At 44.8% G+C, this 21413-nt stretch overlaps 1 protein-coding gene across 2 annotated transcripts in view; it reads right to left on the bottom strand.

Moving 5' to 3' along the window:
• Nucleotides 1-11326: 11326 nt before the first annotated feature.
• The window catches only part of HEPHL1 (hephaestin like 1), an 87392-nt gene continuing 77305 nt past the window's right edge, over nucleotides 11327-21413 (bottom strand). For both annotated transcript variants that reach the window (XM_069759155.1, XM_069759156.1), the window contains exons 17-20: nucleotides 18182-18321; nucleotides 14996-15158; nucleotides 14020-14049; nucleotides 11327-13938 (exon numbers count right to left, since the gene is read on the bottom strand). In XM_069759155.1, the coding sequence (XP_069615256.1) occupies nucleotides 13736-13938; nucleotides 14020-14049; nucleotides 14996-15158; nucleotides 18182-18321 (536 nt within the window). In that variant the 3' untranslated portion in view covers nucleotides 11327-13735. The remainder of the gene's footprint in view (nucleotides 13939-14019; nucleotides 14050-14995; nucleotides 15159-18181; nucleotides 18322-21413) is intronic.

Raw genomic sequence — 21413 nt, 5'->3', positions numbered from 1 at the left:
TCCTGCAACCCTCAACCTACTGTCTCCTTCCCCATAATCCTGTAGAATGTAAGCCCGCAAGGGCAGGGTCCTCGCCCCTCTGTATCAGTCCGTCATTGTTAGTTTGTTTACTGTATGTGATATTTGTAACTTGTATGTAACCCCTTCTCATGTACAGCACCATGGAATCAATGGTGCTATATAAATAAATAATAATAATAATAATGATTGGCCTAAGATGGGGACAGATGTGTCAAACTACTGCCGCTCCTGTGTCACCTGTCAAAGGGTGGGGAAAGCGGGGCCTGCTATTAAGGCTCCCCTGATCCCTTTGCCAGTGATAGAGGAGCCTTTCCAGAGGATCGCGGTGGACATTGTAGGCCCGCTGGCCGTCCCCAGCAGCTCGGGAAAGCAATACATCCTTACTGTGGTAGACTACGCTACCCGGTACCCAGAGGCAGTAGCTCTGTCGTCAACTAGGGCAGATAAGGTGGTGGATGCCCTGTTGGCCATCTTTTCACGTGTAGGGTTTCCCAGGGAAATGCTTCCTGATCAAGGGACCCAATTTATGTCTCGCCTAATGGAGGCTCTCTGTAAGAGAATGCAGGTGAAGCACCTGGTATCGAGTGCATATCACCCACAGACCAATGGCTTGTGTGAACGCTTCAATGGTACCCTCAAACAGATGCTACGCATGCTGGTTGAGACTCAAGGGCGCGACTGGGAGCGGTACCTCCGACACCTGCTGTTCGCTTACCGAGAGGTTCCGCAGGCCTCGACGGGGTTCTCCCCCTTCGAGCTCCTGTACGGCAGGCGAGTCCGGGGACCCCTTGGGTTGGTAAGAGAATCCTGGGAAGAGGAGCCGAACCCTTCTGAAGTGTCCATAGTGGAGTATGTCATGCGCTTCCATGACAAGATGCAGACCTTGACGCAGTTGGTGCATGACAACATGACGCAGGCTCAGGCTGATCAGAAGCACTGGTACGACCAGAACGCCCGGGAGCGGACCTACCACGTGGGTCAAAAGGTGTGGGTGCTGGTCCCCGTACCAACGGATAAGCTTCAGGCAGCCTGGGAGGGCCCGTACGTCGTCCACCAACAGCTCAACCCGGTCACTTACGTGGTCACGCTTGACCACGCTCGGGGTAGGCGAAAGGCCTTTCACGTCAACATGATGAAGGCTCATCACGATCGTGAACCTTTCGTCCTACCGGTCTGCAGCTTGCCCGAAGACGGTGAGGAAGACACCCTCCTGGACATGCTGGCCCAAGCCAAGGCCAATGGGTCCATCGAGGACATGGAGGTAAGCGCCTCGTTAACTGAACCCCAGCGGTTGCAGTTGCAAACCACACTGGAACCCTTCCGGGTCGTGTTCTCCAACCGACCTGGGAGGACTGAGTTAGCAGTCCACGAGGTGGACACCGGGAATCACGCCCCACTACGGCGAACACCCTATCGAATCTCTGACCAGGTGCAGCAGATTATGCGCCAAGAGATCGATGAGATGTTACAGCTGGGGGTGATTCGACGGTCAAAGAGCGCGTGGGCATCACCTGTAGTTCTCGTGCCAAAGAAGGACCGGACCACCCGGTTCTGCGTGGACTACAGGGGGCTCAACGCCATTACAGCCTCTGACGCGCACCCCATGCCGTGCATCGAGGAGCTGCTTGAGAAGTTAACTGGCGCAAATTACCTAACAATAATGGATCTGAGTCGAGGATACTGGCAGATTCCCCTGAGCCCTGAGGCACAGGAGATGTCCGCCTTTATCACACCCTTTGGACTGTACGAGTCCACGGTCATGCCCTTCGGCATGAAGAATGCCCCTGCCACTTTCCAGCGGATGGTCAACCTCCTGCTTCAGGGACTGGAGAAGTATGCTGTGGCGTACTTGGATGACATTGCCATCTTCAGTTCCTCCTGGGAGGAACACCTGCAGCATCTCGAGGAGGTGCTCAGGCGAATTCACCAAGCAGGACTGACTGTCAAGCCCGGAAAGTGCCAGATGGGCATGAGGGAGGTTCACTACCTGGGTAGGCGGGAACACCCTGAAGCCAGAGCCGGAGAAAGTGGGCGCGATCGTGAACTGGCCCACTCCCGTGACCAAGAAACAGGTGATGTCCTTCCTGGGCACTGCAGGGTACTATAGGCGCTTTGTACAGCACTATAGTAGCCTGGCAAAACCTTTGATGGACCTCACCAGGAAGAAGCTACCCCACATCGTCAACTGGACAGATGGCTGTGAGGGGGCCTTCCAGGCGTTGAAAACCGCACTGTGCAACGCCCCTGTGTTGAAAGCAGTCGACCGTTCTTGGTGCAGACCGACGCCAGCGAGTTTGGCCTTGGTGCTGTGCTTAGCCAGGTTGACTCGGAGGACCAAGAGCACCCCTTGTTATACCTGAGCCGGAAACTTTTGCCGAGGGAAGTGGCCTACTCCACCATCGAGAAGGAGTGCCTGGCCATAGTCTCGGCCCTGCAGTGCTTGCAGCCCTACTTGTACGGTCACCCCTTCACTGTGGTGACCGACCACAACCCTCTGCGCTGGCTAGACGCCATGTGTGGAACCAATGGCAGGTTGCTACGCTGGAGCCTTGCTCTTCAGCAGTTTGACTTCACCATTGAACACAAAACGGGCAAAGAGCATGGGAATGCAGATGGACTCTCCCGCCAGGGTGAACCTACTGAGGTGCCCATGGAGGCATACCGTGGGGTACTGCCTCCCTAGCGCACACCAAAAGGGGGAGGTGTCACGATATGGTATGAAATATCATATAAGTAGTTTCTCTTGCAGCAGGCTGGGGGCTAAAAAGCCCCCCCCCCCTTCCCTTTCACTCCGCCAAGAGCTGCTTTGCCAATGTACCGGGGGAGTTTTATGGCCGAAAGGTATTTACGACCAGGTTAGAATCTTCCTCCAGCTGGAACTGGAAAAATGGCTCCAAAATTCATGAAAGATTCTTTGTTTGGTTTTTGTACGATATTATGCACAATGTTTACGTTAAGAACACGAAAATATATATTCGTATTCCCACTCGGTGTATCTACCCATCCCTTGAAACTCGGGCTTCTAACTCCATCTGGTAAAGAAGTAGGGATTTCTCTGTAAATATGTATCCCAGATAGGACATATTTGATCTCATTAGAATGCTCACGTTAATCCGAGATGAATGATGGGTTTGTTAGGACTATGACATGTTTTGTAGCGGAGTTATCGAAATTAGATATAGATTAGAATAAAATGAGTTAACTGAAGAGGTAGGAGGGACGAGGTGATCCAACCCCTTTCTGGGATGTTACAGGCTTAGCTATAACTGTCTGCAAACATCCCCAGCGTTCTCTTGTCTTTTTTCCCTGGAAGAGCTGAGCACATCCCATGAACTGGGACGTATGGAAAACTGCACTAGCCTGGGTGCCTGCCCTGCTTTGAACATGTGAGTGTTACTTTTTCTCATTTAATCCCTGTTTATTTCATAATTACCCTTGTACATATTTGCAATTGTCTCATTTGTAACATCTTCATAAAATATTTTTGATAAAGCACTGCCTAATTTTTTATGGGATATACTATTATATGTTAGTTCATTCTCCATGCTCTAACAACCGTACCCTAAGTCTCTGGAAGAGAATTACGCTACTGTGTTGGGTTAGCTTCGGACCCGTTTAATCGAAGCTGGTGGCAGTGATACCGTGCAGGCTTTTGGGGTGATGTTGTAGCGACTGCGGCGTTGATAATAATTGTTCCTGCCTGAGTAGGAGTAGTTTATCGCGTCGCTGCAGCGTGCCCAATAGCCAGTACATAGCAGGCAGCCTTTCTGGCGACTAATTACCCAGGGTGCAGTACCTAATCTGACCTGAGAGTAAGGGGGCGCCAGAGAGCTGCAAGTGTTAAGTGGAACTGTAAGCGGGATATACATAAATCCCTGCAGTTTGTGGTATATTGAAAGCAGTGGGATACCTAGAATAAGCCCCTGCTGTAAACTAAGAGGTCAATAGCCTTGTGTGTGTTTTCTCATCACATTGTTAGCAGTGGAGGGATAACTAAGATAAGCCCCCCTGCACATGTGATAGCCGTCTGTTGGCCTAAAGTCACCCCAACCCGTGACGTAGGGGTGACGGTCACGGTGTGAATCGTGACGAATTGGTATCAGCGGTCAGGGGATTCCTGACACCCTTTAATTTTCAGTGGGGCGAAAGGGGGGTGATTTGAACTTTTAGGTTTTTATAAATAGTATATCCAGTTAAAGATATGATGACAAACTGAGTGGTTATTGCGTGTACAATATTGTGAAAAATGAGAAACATGGAATAATTCACATACCTTGAGCAAGTGGTAAATCTAAATTTAATGTCAACATATTTTACATGGTGAATCGTTATGCCAAAAGGAACAAATTTGAGGGGTAAGACTTACCAATTTGCAAAGTTCATTTAACCTTGGCACCCTAATGTGTTGTGAATTCAGCTTTTGGGCTCCCTCCGGTGGTTGTAGAGGGTAATGCAGTTGGGCCTGGATTGCAGGAGTGGACATGTGTATCTACTAATTGCAGGACTGACTTGGGTATATAGCTTTGCAGGATCCTTTGGTCAGTGCCAGTTGTCCATTGTTCTTGAAGGATTCACTTCCCTGCTGGTCTCTCCAGTTTGCTGTGTTTTTCTACAAAGATAAGTCCTGGCTTTGTTTTTGCTTTCCACCTGCGGTGGACCTTATAATTATGTGCATTTTCATGTTTTTGTCCTGTCCAGCTTGGTCTGTGAAGGATTTTTTGCAGTCTAGCTATTTCTCTGGAGATGCAGATATACCCCCCATGTCTTTAGTCAGATGTGGTGATCCGTATTTTCTGCGGTGGATATTTTTCTAGTGTTTTTATACTGACCGCATAGTACTCTGTTCTATTCTTTCTTTTTAGCTAGTATGGCCTCCTATGCTAAAATCTGTTTTCATATCGGCGTATGTTTTTTCCTCTCCTCTCACAGTCAATATTTGTGGGGGGCTATCTATCCTTTGGGGATTTTCTCTGAGGCAAGATAGGTTTCCTGTTTCTGTCTTTAGGGGTAGTTAGATCTTAGGCTGTGTCGAGGGGTCTAGGGAGTGTTAGGTACCCCCCCACGGCTGCTTTTAGTTGTGCTGCTAGGTTCAGGGTTTGCGGTCAGTACAGGGACCACCTTCTCCAGAGTACGTCTCATGCTGCTCCAAGGCCACCAGATCATAACACTAATGGGCATATGTTGATGACATAAAACATGCATTTGTCACCTGACACCTAATCTCAAGAGTCTTCTCCACCAACTCGCTGTTCTGCGCTCTTCCTCCCACCGGTAACCAATTGGTAGCCGTCCCCTTAACCTTAATTACCTCCAAGGATTTTTTAACATATTAACCATTCTCCCCTTCTTAGTAGGTTTATCTCTACATTTGACCGAAAATTTCCATCCAACGAGGATGACTTGGACTTATACTCAGCTAAGTGTTGTGATGATCACTGGATCTCTTTCCCGCCTCTGCTTAGTACTGGGGTACTGATCGATGATCCTGCTGTCTTTGGGGTCCAGTTACTCTATATTATGCCACCCCACACCATAATTCCTGGAGTAGGACCAGTGTGACGTTCCCTCGTGAAGGCCTATTCATGGCGTTGCCCAATTGTGCTTTTTTTGGGGTATCGGTGGAAGGTTGTGTGTGAAATCATTAAAATATTTGAGTTATTGAATACATTACCAATTTTCAGAAAGTTTGATCCATCGAGCAAAACTTTATTTGCATAAACTAAATTGCCTACGGGAATTCTATTACCTTGTGAATGAATGTTCCCCTTTGAACACCGCATGTCCACAATAATCATTATTCCCATTTTTCTGCTGGAAATACGAGTGAGATTGGATTTTCATGTTCTTTGATATTAACATGGGAACAATCAGATGAGTATTGAATACTTGAAAGCAATACAATTTTTATTGTTTCCGGGTTGGATTTCTCCAAAACAAAAAAAATATTCAAATATATCTTTTGGATTCATGTCATTATAGTTGTCATCACTTTAAATATAGAAAGAATCATCTTCTTCCTCTTCAGATCGATGTTTGGGCCAATAAATAATCCTCACTTTCTGAAGGGATACTGTAGTCATCATTATACGAGGCCTACAGCCTGCAGTGATCCTCGACCTACTGAACCGCAGCACAACCCTCTCCTAGTCCTCACCCATCCCCTGCAGACTGAGCCCTCGCGGGCAGGGTCCTCTCTCCTTCTGTACCTGTTAGTGCCTTGTTTTTTGCTCATGTTTAGTTGTATTTGTCTATTTTTCCCCCTTTTTCACATGTAAAGCGCCATTGAATAAATAGCGCTATAAAAAATATATAATAATAATTATACAAACTCGAAATCTGAAATAATAGTCTTCACCGGCCAGAGACTTTGGGAGATTTCTTTTTTGATATTTGAAAATAGGAAAGTAAACCCTTAACCCTTCCTTATGTGGGTAGAAGTTGTTACTGGCAAAACCCATTCTAATTTATTTAGAATTTTGGAAAACAATTGAAGAAATTCATTAGGCAATTGCTTTCCCGATTGATATAATCATTTAGATGTATTATCTCATTCAAACACAATGATTTTACTATTAATATTTTTTTTTCTGTACATGAATATTTTTTCCTAAATTCTCCTTAATACTTTATTATTCTTTTGATGTTCGTTTTGCTTGAACCAAGGTTTTCATGGCCGTTTACTGATCTGTGCAGATGCTTTCTTTAAAGTTAGATATGGTTCAGTTGCCTTAGCTCTAGATTCTTGTGTTGAAAAAAATTCGGTAATTTAAAATTTTTCCTTCAGCTTGTTGTCCTTATTTTTTTTCATTGATAACTGTAAAAAAATGTTATTTCCCCTTATAGGATTTCTGAAGTAGTAGTTGTGAAATTTATTATTAATTCTTTCTTGATAATAAAAAAGATAAAGATGTCATCTTCTTGCATACCATTGGAGCAGCACCTGATCGTGCTACTCGTGTCACTCCTGTGTCGCAGAGATGGCAATAATGTAATGTGTTCCAATGGAGCCAAAGAAATAGAAGAGTTTTATTGCGGGGGATACGTGTAGTGACAGTGTGGGGGGAAAGTGTGAGGTGACAATATAGTGGACAAAAGTGTGAGGGGACAGTATGGAGGAAAGTATGAAGGGACAGTATTTGGGGGACAGTGTGATAAGACAGTTTGAGGAGCAAAAGTGTAAGGGGACAGTATTGGGGGAAAAGTGTGATGGGACAGTATGGGGAGGAAAGTATGAGGCAACAGTATTCGGGGGAAAGTCTGAGGGGACAGTATGTAGGACAACGGTGTGAGGAGACAGTATAGGGGCAAAAGTGTGAGGAGATAAATTTATATATAGTTATACAATAACTTGCTCATTTTGAGTCCAGCGGCGGTACTATTCAGTGATTGACAGTAATCTCTCCAAAGACTCATACAGACAAGACTGTCAATCATTGAACAACTCCTCCCACTGGACTCATAACACCAGAGTAGGAATTGCTTTTTCCAATATTTAAATATCAATCTGCTCATCAGTTTGTAGGATTTATTATAACACTTTTTTCCCATTCATTATAACCCACTTATAATACTTGTTCTTCATATTAACACATTTGCCTCACATGAAAACATTTTGCATCATCACACTTTTTATTATCAGTCACTGTAATTACATAATATACGATACATACACGGTGCACAATATAAAAACACCCCATGTGTGCAAAAATGATAGCATATCACACAAATATCATGACGTTCACCCCAGTACATAACTGAAATGCCACATATCCTTAGCGTACCCACAGAATATGCAGCACTGGGAGTATAGTTCCCTTAGAGAGCAATTGAAAAGCTGTGGCCTACGTAATGCAGCGAGAACCCCAAAGATAACGATGCAGCTAATGGAGGAACCATCCCAGGAGAGCAGCGCTGCCCCTCTTCATGGGTTTTGCTATTTAAGTAAACATTCAATAAAAGGGGACTGGCTCAAGACGAGAAAAAAGACAAGTGATAAGCCGCATCTTCCAATAGCTAAGGTCTGTGCTTTTACCATAGGGCATCCTTCTACCCGACTCCACCCTAGACCTGCCTCATGCAGAATCCCTCTACATATGAATATACCTGTTATACCATTATTCTACTATTTTTCTTTCAGTTGTGGTAATTATATATGTGATTATTTATTTTAGCTATATGAATTGGCCTTTGATCAAATATTTCATATAATTCTCATGTGTTATCACACTACTTTGTAATCAATTTTCAATTTTGTCGTCCCATGGTACAGTGCCCTTTCTTTGGTATTTTATTCCCCCTCTACCCCACTTTGTTGCATATCCTTTAATAAATATTATTATTTAGAAAATCATTGGACACTTTTGTTTTTTTTCCCAGTTTTTTTATGATTGTATTTTCCGAGTTGTCCGTCACATTGTCCATTTGGTATACATAGTGGTGATGGTTAAGAATTTTTCCCCTTTCTTTTTGATTTGTTTAAATGCATACCTTGCCTTGAGATTTGTGTCTTTACATTAGTATATGGACAAGGGTCAGTGGGAGGTACCGGAGACCGACCACTGCCGCCAGAAGACGGAACCAGCGACTGCAATATCATCTAGGAGGAGGCACTGCGCCCGCCAGCGCTATTTAATCTGCAGCAAGAAGTGCAGTGTGAGGACTACATAATAGCATTTTGCTGTATCTTTAACTCTGTTTGACTCATTACCTCCCTGCGTGAAGTATCTCCCCTGTAAATAAACCTGTTAACCCTTGCTCTGCATCCTGTCCGAGATGACATCCCACATACCTGCTAGAACCTTTCACAGCGTCCCTCCTCCTGACACTACCCTGGCCCTTCCTCATGCAGCGTCCCTCCTCCTAACACTACCCTGGTCCTGCCTCATGCAGCGTCCCTCCATCTAACACTACCCTGGTACTGCCTCATGCAGCGTCCCTCCTCCTGACACTACCCTGGTCCTGCCTCATGCAGCGTCCCTCCTCCTGACACTACCCTGGTCCTGCCTCATGCAGCGTCCCTCCTCCTGACATTACCCTGGTCCTGCCTCATGCAGCGTTCCTCCATCTGACACTACCCTGGTACTGCCTCATGCAGCGTCCCTCCTCCTGACACTACCCTGGTCCTGCCTCATGCAGCGTCCCTCCTCCTGACACTACCCTGGTCCTGCCTCATGCAGCCTCTATCCACCTGACACTACCTTGATCCTGCCTCATGTAGCCTCTATCCACCTTACACTACCCTGGTCCTGCCTCATGCAGCGTCCCTCCTCCTGACACTGCCCTGGTCCTGCCTCATGCAGCGTCCCTCCTCCTGACACTGCCCTGGTCCTGCCTCATGCAGCGTCCCTCCTCCTGACACTGCCCTGGTCCTGCCTCATGCAGCATCCCTCCTCCTGACACTACCCTGGTCCTGCCTCATGCAGCGTCCCTCCTCCTGACACTACCCTGGTCCTGCCTCATGCAGCGTCCCTCCTCCTGACACTACCCTGGTCCTGCCTCATGCAGCGTCCCTCCTCCTGACACTGCCCTGGTCCTGCCTCATGCAGCGTCCCTCCTCCTGACACTGCCCTGGTCCTGCCTCATGCAGCATCCCTCCTCCTGACACTACCCTGGTCCTGCCTCATGCAGCGTCCCTCCTCCTGACACTACCCTGGTCCTGCCTCATGCAGCGTCCCTCCTCCTGACACTACCCTGGTCCTGCCTCATGCAGCGTCCCTCCTCCTGACACTACCCTGGTCCTGCCTCATGCAGCGTCCCTCCTCCTGACATTACCCTGGTCCTTCCTCATGCAGCGTCCCTCCACCTGACACTACCCTGGTCCTGCCTCATGCAGCGTCCCTCCTCCTGACACTACCCTGGTCCTTCCTCATGCAGCGTCCCTCCTCCTGACACTACCCTGGTCCTGCCTCATGCAGCGTCCCTCCACCTGACACTACCCTGGTCCTTCCTCATGCAGCGTCCCTCCTCCTGACACTACCCTGGTCCTGCCTCATGCAGCGTCCCTCCTCCTGACACTACCCTGGTCCTGCCTCATGCAGCGTCCCTCCTCCTGACACTACCCTGGTCCTGCCTCATGCAGCGTCCCTCCACCTGACACTACCCTGGTCCTGCCTCATCTGCATTATGTCATCTGACTCCACTATTGTCCTGTCCCTTATGGCATCCTGTCATGCGGCCAATACAGTCCCGCCACTTACCTCTACTTTAGCCATGCCATATCCAGCACCTTGGCTTTTTTCTTTTTCTTTCCATCACTATATCCTATAGTTCATAGCAAATAATTAATGATACCTTAGATATATAAAACATGTACAGTATATACTTAAAAATCTATATTCATCTATTTGTGCGTCACTCCAAGCTGGTCGGTCAGAATCATAATTAATAAACTATAGAAACTAAACAATTCTGTTAGATTTCTGTGAGAATATATGTTTATTCGGTCATAGTAGGAGTATTCTCATGGCGATGAAATGGTATGAACACAATATTGCTGTTAAAGCTTGACTAGATTTAGAAAACCACAGCTGCCTTCTTCCAAAAACAGCGCCACCCCTGTTTACAGGTTGTGTGTGGTATGGCAGTACTTCACCATTCACTTCAATGGACTTGAACTGTAATACCAGTCACAACCTGTGTAGAGTGGTGGCGCAATTTTTACAATGCCGTTTTGGTTTTTTAATCCTGAACCCATTTAAATATTGCGCACTGTTTATTGCTAGTAAAATACCAAACTATAAGCATTATCTTATATATAGTAGGTTATGTATATTCCGGTTTTGCAGGCGTCATCGCAGATCTGTGCTATCTATGATGAGGTTCAGTTGGTGCAACTAGTGTCCACTTTACACTTCCATTATTTTTGTATTTCTGTTCCTATAATGACCTAAAATAATTTGATATAAATCAAAACACAGAGTATGAATGGCACTAGGTGTACTCGCAACAGGCGGTGCAAACGCAGACTTAGGATTCCACTTAAAGAGTCCTGTGGCACGTATAAAATCAAAAGCAACCGGGTGGTGCTCAGCACAAAAAGTAATGAACAAATATCCAAGAAAAAGAAGGAAAGTGCGGCACTCACCCAAGTGGATTGCGAATCAAAGTCCTTTATTCATCGTAGCAAAACAATGGACCCGTGGAAGCGCACAAGCGCGAAACGGCCGTAGTCCTTTTCTCACTCCCTGCACCGCCGACCTCTCCCAGCCGCCTCTCCTTGCTATGTCCATTGTTTTGCTACGATGAATAAAGGACTTTGATTTGCAATCCGCTTGGGTGAGTGCCGCACTTTCCTTCTTTTTCTTGGAAATCTGATATAAATGTAAATGGGAGTGGTTTACTCTTTATCATAGATGTGTAAGGCGTGGTTTGAGTATATAAACCTGGGTTATGATTTTATGTTCTATTTAAAATTAAACCTGTCACTTGCCATAAATATATATTTTTCACCCTATGTAAATGCCGCTGTTCCACCGAATCCGGCGTTGTCTTTGTGTTCCAGCTCCATTCCATTCCTGAGATATCGCCCCTTCTTCCCTGTATATAAACCTAGAATCTTTATCCAAGTAGGCGTAGCCCTCAACCGTTCCTTGTGGGCGTAATCTTGAGGACCACACCCAGTTGACTAAGACTAGACTATAAAGAAAGAAAGGGCCATCTCTCTGGAAGGGAGAGGTGCAAGAACCAAAGAAAAGCATTGCCAGATTCAAGAGAAAAGTGGCATTTTCATCAGGTAAAAATAAATTACATATTTATGGCAAGTGACAGGTCCTCATTAATGTATTAAAAAAAAGTAGGGCAGGGTTTGATATTTAAGAGAAAATTCAAGAAAAAGTGAGAAGCACAGGAGAAGTCTTGCAGGCAAGAGTGATGAAAAGCAAGAAGGGAGAAGCTTATAAAAGTATGTAGTGGCGCTATTGCATAGGGTTTGTGTTTCGTAGTGAGTCGAGAATTAATAGGAGGGTGGAGAATGGAGGGAAAGTTTGTTTTATATAAATGGGGCCTTGGGTAACAAGAAAAAAAATGCTCCACCACTTGGCCATTTTTTTTGTCCTTTTAACCCACATATCACAGGTAAATAAAAAGTCGATATTGACTTTTAGGATTGCTACTTCCAGTCAAAGATGCTAGAGTTCAAGTCTTCTTCCTCTCTGAAGAGGCAATTTGCATAACTACATATGATTTTCGAAACCATAAGAATTAATGGCTGTCCAAGACCACAAGTGGAGATCGAGACAAGGAGAGGTCCAGAGTTAGTGATCTAGTGAGATGAACGTGCACCTACAAAGAGTGGACAAGAGATGGAAATGGTACAAGAAGGACAAACTAAACGTTCAGCTACACAGATACAATAACTGTGAGGACCAGGGAGAAGAAAGTCTGAAAAGTGGGCGGTCTACATTGTCCAGTGCTGAGGACACGTTTGGTAGGAGGAGTATAAAGTAGTGTGAGATCATCAGTGGCTCTGGAGAGGGAAGCTTCAGAAGAGTGGTGGGGCGAAAAGTCAGGCTATAAGTGGTCAGAAAGGAAATATAAAAAACAAAAATCCTTAGGTCAAGGTCGTTTAGGAGACAGAAGAAAGATGAGGCATAAATTAAAGAGAGCCACAGATGGTTTCTTGGGTTTAGTGGTATGGTGGCATATTGGAATGAGAAGGGGACTGTCCTCTTTAGACAACCTCTTTCCATATCTCCTATGTTTCTCTTATCCTGTAGAACCCCTTTAATGCTAGTCTCAAGGGGTCCTGCTTAGATGACGCGTATTGTCTATTTTAGAGAAGGAAGGATGGGGATAACATGGAGTGTAATTAAGTGTGTCAATAGTGAAGTGAACCTTACATGATTTTTACAACTATAACTTTTGCTAACTAAGATTTGACAAAAAGGGATCTATAAGATTTAAGGAGAAAGTACAACTCAAAAAACAGCTACATCTACAGATTGGAGTCTCATAACCATGCTCCAAGGCGCTGCTAGGTATTACATTGACTTACAGGGTATCTACCTATATGGCGCATTTGAGATGGTTTTTGCATATAAAGTTTAAGAAATGTTTCACACGTTCAAGTAAGAACCACAGTGTCCAGACCGGCCACGGGTCTTCTGACGTCAACCCAACAGCCTCGTTGGTATATATGTGACTGTTGAGTTTGACTCAGTAGACCCACGTTTGAGGCTGTGGAGTTGAGGTTATGTGACCTGGTGCCAAGTCGGACATCGCAATCTACACTCGGATGGTGAATGTCCAATATGTGATACCGGCTTTAATTACAGGCCAAAAGTTCTTCAGAATGAGCTACACAAAGGCGAGTGCTGGTTGCAGAAGAAAGTTCTTAACGAAAGTTCTTGACCTGCAAGTACCATACAAAAATACATCATCATCATAAAATATCAGTTTCCAGACTAGTGCAGATACATTCAAATACTTGTAGAATCAAGATGTCCCCTTTACATGTGTCATCCCTTAAAGCTCAGATACTAATGGTAAAATATGTTGAAGCTCTTAGTCCTTCTTATATTTGTCAAGCAGTGACCCCCCCATCAAGGCTCTTCCCATTTCCTCTCATCCTTGGCAACGTCCTTGATCCAAGGGAGTCCGAACCTCTCCAGTGTAATAGATGTTGTGCTTGTAAACAAATAACCATAAAGTGCAAATGCAAACTCTATCCCAAGGCACTTCCTGAGGTCCTAGAGATGCCGTGTCCCCAGTCACCTTCTCATATACTGTTCATTGGGATGGAACCATTGTTGATGGTGCTATAATACATTTTGTTCTGTCGGCAGCTGAGAATGACCAGGACCACCACAAGGACTAGGAGAAGAACCACGCCAATGGCCAACAGTGAGAGAAGGGCAGCATGGGCCTGGCCAACTGTGAGGACTCTTCCTAGGAACGGTACTCCTCCATGCTCATCAGAATCTATAATAAAGATAGGTCATCAACAAAACTGTAGACAATGGAGGAAAAAAATTAGTTTTTTTTGGCCTGAAGGACTCATACCTGGTGTAACAGTGCCGCTTTCTTCTTGGACTGAAAAAACAACAAAAGAAACCATGCATATAACACAAGAAGAGCTATGGAACCAACTCAAACCTTGTCTATATACAAGGGGTAAAGAGAGACAAGGGATGAGCCATATTGGTGGGGTTTGTTTTTTTTCAGTCCCCTTAGGAAATTTGAAAACTTTGATTGCTTGTATTATATACTGCGTATACCACAATATTGCAGTACAGCATAAAGTGTAAATGCCTGGAGTATCAAGGCCTCGGCCGGCATGGTATCTCACTGGTATCGAGAGGAGCGATGGTAGACAGTGTGTGCGTATACCAGGAAGTAAATCATGTAAATGTCTGTTGACGTGGTTAAACAGCAACGATCGGATCAAGCTCTGATTGCTGCTGTCACGAGCAAATGCTGCTGTTCGTGATTGCATCGCAGCCACGTTGTTATATGCGGAACCAGGCGTGAACCCACAGTGAAATCCATAATTAAGCGCCCAGGGGTTAAAAAAAAAAAAATGAAATAAAATTCAATTACTCTAACACAAAGCTCTGATTCCTTCTTCAAGATCCTCATTCACTATGATGCCAGAGCAAAAAAAAAAGCAGCTATAAAGAGCGCTCACTCTGGAGGACGCAGAATGCCTGTGCAGTACAGAGATTTCACCGAAAAATGTGTAATACCTTATGTCTCCTGTGGAGGTGCTACAGAATAATTGAACAAAAGCTGTCAGTGTTCCCACATATTACAGCTAAATACTACCAGTACGTTATGTACCGTAACTAAAATATTGTACATCAGTTGGGTAAACTTAAGGGCAGCAGAGGTTGGTACCTTTACCATCATCCCCCTATAGGCCATGGTACCAGAGAGGTCTGAGAGACCCTCCTACCATATCAAAAATCTCTTCAGACTGGTTTGTGTAGATTTTATACTGGATCATGGGTCTCTATAAATATATTTATATAAATCTTGCCTGACTTCTTCTTCACAGTGAAAGTGGTTTCCATTCCAGCATGGATGTGATCTGTGACGTGGCAGTGAAGTAGCCAGGTCCCAGGGTTACCAGCCACCAACTCTATCGTCTGAAAAGTCCCAGGAAAGAGGTCAAACACGTCCGCCCGGTGGGTCTTGTCTTTCTAAAAGTCAAAATATATAATTAATTTACCATTCTGTACAAAGAAAATATTCACTCGGATGAGTCCTCGTCCTCTGAGGGGCTCACAGCGTACGTACCTATCTTACATACATCGGGACAACAGATTTGTCGTGAGTGTGAGTCCACCCATGAATTTACACATTACATTATACAAAATAGGAGTTACAGCCTGTAATACTCCAAAGCTACGTTCACAGTTCTGTAGCCTCAGAGCTGAAATCCCCCAGCATTCCCTAGTTTCCCTACAGCTTTGGGCAAGAGCCGTCCCACCAGTGCCGCTCACAGACAGTTCTGCACATGTTCTTATGGACAGAGGAGCTTTACGACAGGTGAAAGTCCTAGGAGTCAATGTATATTCCACCAGCACAGCAGTATCCCCAGAATATCATAATGTGGCGTTTAGAAAGGATTTCAACTACTGTTACCCCCAATTCCTTTCCTAAATAAAATATGAAGGGCCCTACGCCAGGTATGAACCACAAAATAACCTGGAGGACCCGGGTGTGAGATCCTCCTCACTGCAATTCACCACCGGAGGCTACAATATCTCTGTGGTGTCAGACATTCCCTGCATGTCACTACGAACAATGCACAAACTGGTGGAACAGGTTAAAACGAGAAAGACGCCACCTTGGCTTACTCAGAAATGTAAACCGAGGTGGATAAAATACTCTATATATGCAAAAATAAATATATGATAGATATATACAGTACAGACCAAAAGTTTGGACACACCATCTCATTTAAAGATTTTTCTGTATTTTCACGACTATGAAAATTGTCCATTCACACTGAAGGCATCAAAACTATGAATTAACACATGTGGAATTATATACTTAATTTTGTTATGTCTTATATTCTAGGTTCTTCAAAGAAGCCACGTTTTGCTTTGATGAATGTTTAGCACACTCTTGGCATTCTCTTGATGAGCTTCAAGAGGTGGTCACGGGGAATGGTTTTCACTTCACAGGTGTGCCCTGTCAGGTTTAATAAGTGGGATTTCTTGCCTTATAAATGGGGTTGGAACCATTGGTTGTGTTGAGCAGAAGTCTGGTGGATACACAGCTGATAGTCCTACTGAATGGACTGTTAGAATTTGTATTATGGCAAGAAAAAAGCAGCCAAGTAAAGAAAAGCGAGTGGCCATCATTACTTTAAGAAATGAAGCTCAGTCAGTCCGAAAAATTGGGAAAACTTTGAAAGTGTCCCCAAATGCAGTGGCAAAAACCATCAAGTGCTACAAAGAAACTGGCTCACATGAGGACCGCCCCAGGAAAGGAAGACCAAGAGTCACCTCTGCTTCTGAGGATAAGTTTATCCGAGTCACTAGCCTCAGAAATCGCAGGTTAACAGTAGCTCAGATTAGAGACCAGGTCAGTGCCACACAGAGTTCTAGCAGCAGACACATCTTTACAACAACTGTTAAGAGGAGACTTTGTGCAGCAGGCCTTCATGGTAAAATAGCTGCTAGGAAGCCACTGCTAAGGACAGGCAACAAGCAGAAGAGACTTGTTTGAGCTAAAGAACACAAGGAATGGACATTAGACCAGTGGAAATCTGTGCTTTGGTCTGATGAGTCCAAGTTTGAGATCTTTGGTTCCAACCACCGTGTCTTTGTGCGATGCAGAAAAGGTGAACGGATGGACTCTACATGCCTGGTTCCCACCATGAAGCATGGAGGAGGAGGTGTGATGGTGTGGGGGTGCTTTGCTGGTGACACTGTGGGGGATTTATTCAAAATTGAAGGCATACTGAACCAGCATGGCTACCACAGCATCTTGCAGCAGCATTCTATTCCATCCGATTTGCATTTAGTTGGACCATCATTTATTTTTCAACAGGACAATGACCCCAAACACACCTCCAGGCATCATTTATTTTTCAACAGGACAATGACCCCAAACACACCTCCGGAGCAGGAGAGAGCACTATGCCCGGCAGCAACTCTGCTGCCGGGCATAGTGCTCTCTCCTGCTCCGGACCCGTAGCGCTGCTTCTCCCTCTAGGCTCTGCTCCTAGCCTTGGCGCTTTTCTCGTGTGTTGTGGGTCCCGCTCCTCCAGCCTTCAGTGCACCCGCCGCAGCGTTTCTTCTCTTGGACGCTCCTTTGTGCCTCCTGTTTGCTTCTAAGTCATTGCCAAAAAATACGCTCTGACGAAGGTCCGGTGTGGACCGAAAACGTTTAGCATTGTTCATGTGTCTGGATGCATCAATAAAATTAGAAGCCTTGTTCCTCGCATTCTGAGTGCCAAGTTTATTCATCTATATTCTACGGGGTGGACACCCTACTTGAGCACCACCATTCCTCATACCTATTGAGTGCCGTGTTTTCTACCATTGTCTAAAATAAATCAATAGTCAGTGGAGCAGTGGGGATAAAGAGCAGAAATGTCCACTTATGACCTGGTGACAGGTCCCCTTTAAGAAATATGTTTGTCTTGTACAATAAGTGATTTTCGGGCTCATCTCTGAGAAGGAATATATGACCTACCAGCCCATTAGCACAGAGCGTGGCGTTATCAGCTGTCCGCACTATCCATACGTGATTTCTGCTCCCTTCCCACCACATCGGAGTCTTCCATCAGCCTGTACCTTAGGTGTATTCCCTGCTCTATACTTTTTATGGAAAGCTCATCGATATGCTAATGTATAAGCATACATCGCCCATAGGCTCATTGTAGAAAAAAAAGCTATCCTGCACGTTGTGCCTCTCTTGGCGGGATGTCTCTGCGCAGGAAATTGCACTGATCTACACTTTTCTATACAGACAAATAAAAAGGGATATCAAGATAAACTGGGCCAAAAATACATACGTGTGGCTTATATGCCAGCAGAGCTCCTGCAACAGGATATTGCCTGGGAAATTATGAAAGAGGAGCAATAGGGCACAGAGGTTTCTAGAAATACCACTTTGAGGGCCACCAAAATGTGCAGATGGTGTCCACCAGCCACCAGGACTGTGTGCACCGTATCACTGCACGAGAGGAGATGTGACCGGCACTCACCTTATACAGAAAGCTCTGAGCGTGGAAGTGCACGGTGTGCATGTCAACTTCATTCCCCATCCCCAGAAGATACCAGTTGGTCTTCTCACCTTCAGTCATAGTGAGGCCGTGGAGATTTCCATAAATCTTTCCATTAATAGCTGTAATACAACAAATAAGTCAGTAGTGGAGAAATACTTACATGCTCTGTCCAGACACTAAACCAGCAGGGGATACAAGCTCTAAAGCCTGCAGAATAGCGAGTGCAGCTCTGGGGTATAATACAGGATGCAACTCAGGATCAGTAATGTAATGTATGTACACAGTGACTGCACCAGCAGAATAGCGAGTGCAGCTCTGGGGTATAATACAGGATGTAACTCAGGATCAGTAATGTAATGTATGTACACAGTGACTGCACCAGCAGAATAGTGAGTGCAGCTCTGGGGTATAATACAGGATGTAACTCAGGATCAGTAATGTAATGTATGTACACAGTGACTGCACCAGCAGAATAGTGAATGCAGCTCTGGGGTATAATACAGGATGTACAGTACAGACCAAAAGTTTGGACACACCTTCTCATTTAAAGATTTTTCTGTATTTTCATGACTATGAAAATTGTACATTCACACCGAAGGCATCAAAACTATGAATTAACACATGTGGAATTATATACTGAGCAAAAAAGTGTTAAACAACTGAAATTATGTCATATTCTAGGTTTTTCAAAGTAGCCACCTTTTGCTTTGATGACTGCTTTGCACACTCTTGGCATTCTCTTGATGAGCTTCAAGAGGTAGTCACTGGAAATGGTTTTCAATTCACAGGTGTGCCCTGTCAGGTTTAATAAGTGGGATTTCTTGCCTTATAAATGGGGTTGGGACCATCAGTTGTGTTGAGCAGAAGTCTGGTGGATACACAGCTGATAGTCCTACTGAATAGACTGTTAGAATTTGCATTATGGCAAGAAAAAAGCAGCTAAGTAAAGAAAAACGAGTGGCCATCATTACTTTAAGAAATGAAGGTCAGTCAGTCCGAAAAATTGGGAAAACTTTGAAAGTGTCCCCCAGTGCAGTGGCAAAATCAATCAAACACTACAAAGAAACTGGCTCACATGAGGACCGCCCCAGGAAAGGAAGACCAAGAGTCACCTCTGCTTCTGAGGATAAGTTTATCCGAGTCACCATCCTCAGAAATCGCAGGTTAACAGCAGCTCAGGTTAGAGACCAGGTCAATGCCACACAGAGTTCTAGCAGCAGACACATCTCTACAACAACTGTTAAGAGGAGACTTTGTGCAGCAGGCCTTCATGGTAAAATAGTTGCTAGGAAACCACTGCTAAGGACAGGTAACAAGCAGAAGAGACTTGTTTGGGCTAAAGAATGCAAGGAATGGACATTAGACCAGTGGAAATCTGTGCTTTGGTCTGATGAGTCCAAATTTGAGATCTTTAGTTCCAACCACCGTGTCTTTGTGCGACACAGAAAAGGTGAATGGATGGACTCTACATGCCTGGTTTCCACCGTGAAGCATGGAGGAGGAGGTGTGATGGTGTGGGGGTGCTTTACTGGTGACACTGTTGGGGATTTATTCAAAATTGAAGGCATACTGAACCAGCATGGCTACCACAGCATCTTGCAGCGGCATGACCCCAAACATCACCTTCAGGCTGTGTAAGGGCTATTTGTACAAAAAGGAGAGTGATGGGGTGCTACGCCAGATGACCTGGCCTCTACAGTCACCAGACCTGAACCCAATCGAGATGGTTTGGGGTGAGCTGGACCCCAGAGTGAAGGCAAAAGGGCCAACAAGTGCTAAGCATCTGTGGGAACTCCTTCAAGATTGTTGGAAGACCATTCCCAGTGACTACCTCTTGAAGCTCATCAAGAGAATAGCAAGAGTGTGCAAAGCAGTCATCAAAGCAATAGGTGGCTATTTTGAAGAACCTAGAATATAAGACATATTTTCAGTTGTTTCACACTTTTTTGTTAAGAATTTAATTCCACATTTGTTAATTCATAGTTTTGATGCCTTCAGTGTGAATGTACAATTTTCATAGTCATGAAAATACAGAGAAATCTTTAAATGAGACGGTGTGTCCAAACTTTTGGTCTGTACTGTAACTCAGGATCAGTAATGTAATGTATATACACAGTGACTGCACCAGAAGAATAGTGAGTGCAGCTCTGGGGTATAATACAGGATGTAACTCAGGATCAGTAATGTAATGTATGTACACAGTGACTATAGTATGTTTAAAGTAAATATATCCGGGTAGTAATTGTATATGTGTAATCATGAATTACCCTTAAAAATCACGAAATTTATTAAATATATCTCTAAAAAGCCAACAACCAATGGCTCACCCCAAAAAAACGAAAAACACACCGTGAATAAACTAAAGTGGGGGGAATAGTCACCCTACTAGAACGTCTATGCTGAATGGCTACCTATCTGCGGGGGTAGGCACCCTAGGGGAAGCGTTATGGCGCCCCCGCTCCGCGATGGCTGACCCTGGGGTCCCTAGATACGCCCTAATACACCCACAGGGTCCCGCTACCCAGACAAAATTGTACTAAAGGTACCCCTATACACTATACATAGAACATTCCTATCTCTAGGGAATCCTACACCCCACACAGTGTATCTTAAAAACAACAGGAGAACATGTAACTTAGGCGTCTTGGTAGCAGAATGATGAGTGTATCCCTAGCCCTGGATACACTGTGACCCACACTCTGTATAACTTGGATATTAGCGATATATTAGGTCATTTAGCTCCATATGCAAAGCTCAATATCGTGCCCGGCTCATAGGCTTACATCCATGCCTGGCCAATAGCCCTGTATTCTTGATACCTTTCCACAGTGGTATCTCAATTCTTAACTGAACTGCCTCCTCTATCTGTCTACATTGGCATATACTGTGTAGTTTAGACGATTGTGCCTATATGTAATAATAAACGGCACATTACAGAGCTTATTCATGCATATTGCATATGTATCATCAGTTGCAAGAGCTAGAGCCCATTAGGCTGTTTGATACTCATCGTTCAGATGATCTGCCGCCCGCCTGCTGTCCAGATGATCACTTTAGTTTATTCACGGTGTGTTGTTTTTCGTTTTTTTGGGGTGAGCCATTGGTTGTTGGCTTTTTAGAGATATATTTAATAAATTTCGTGATTTTTAAGGGTAATTCATGATTACACACAGTGACTATACCAGCAGAATGGTGAGTACAGCTCTGGGGT

The sequence above is a fragment of the Ranitomeya imitator genome, chromosome 3 (genome assembly GCF_032444005.1).
Source record: "Ranitomeya imitator isolate aRanImi1 chromosome 3, aRanImi1.pri, whole genome shotgun sequence".
Taxonomy (NCBI): domain Eukaryota; kingdom Metazoa; phylum Chordata; class Amphibia; order Anura; family Dendrobatidae; genus Ranitomeya; species Ranitomeya imitator.
The sequence above is the reverse complement of the archived record's forward strand: the minus strand, read 5'-3'. Positions and strand labels throughout refer to the sequence as shown.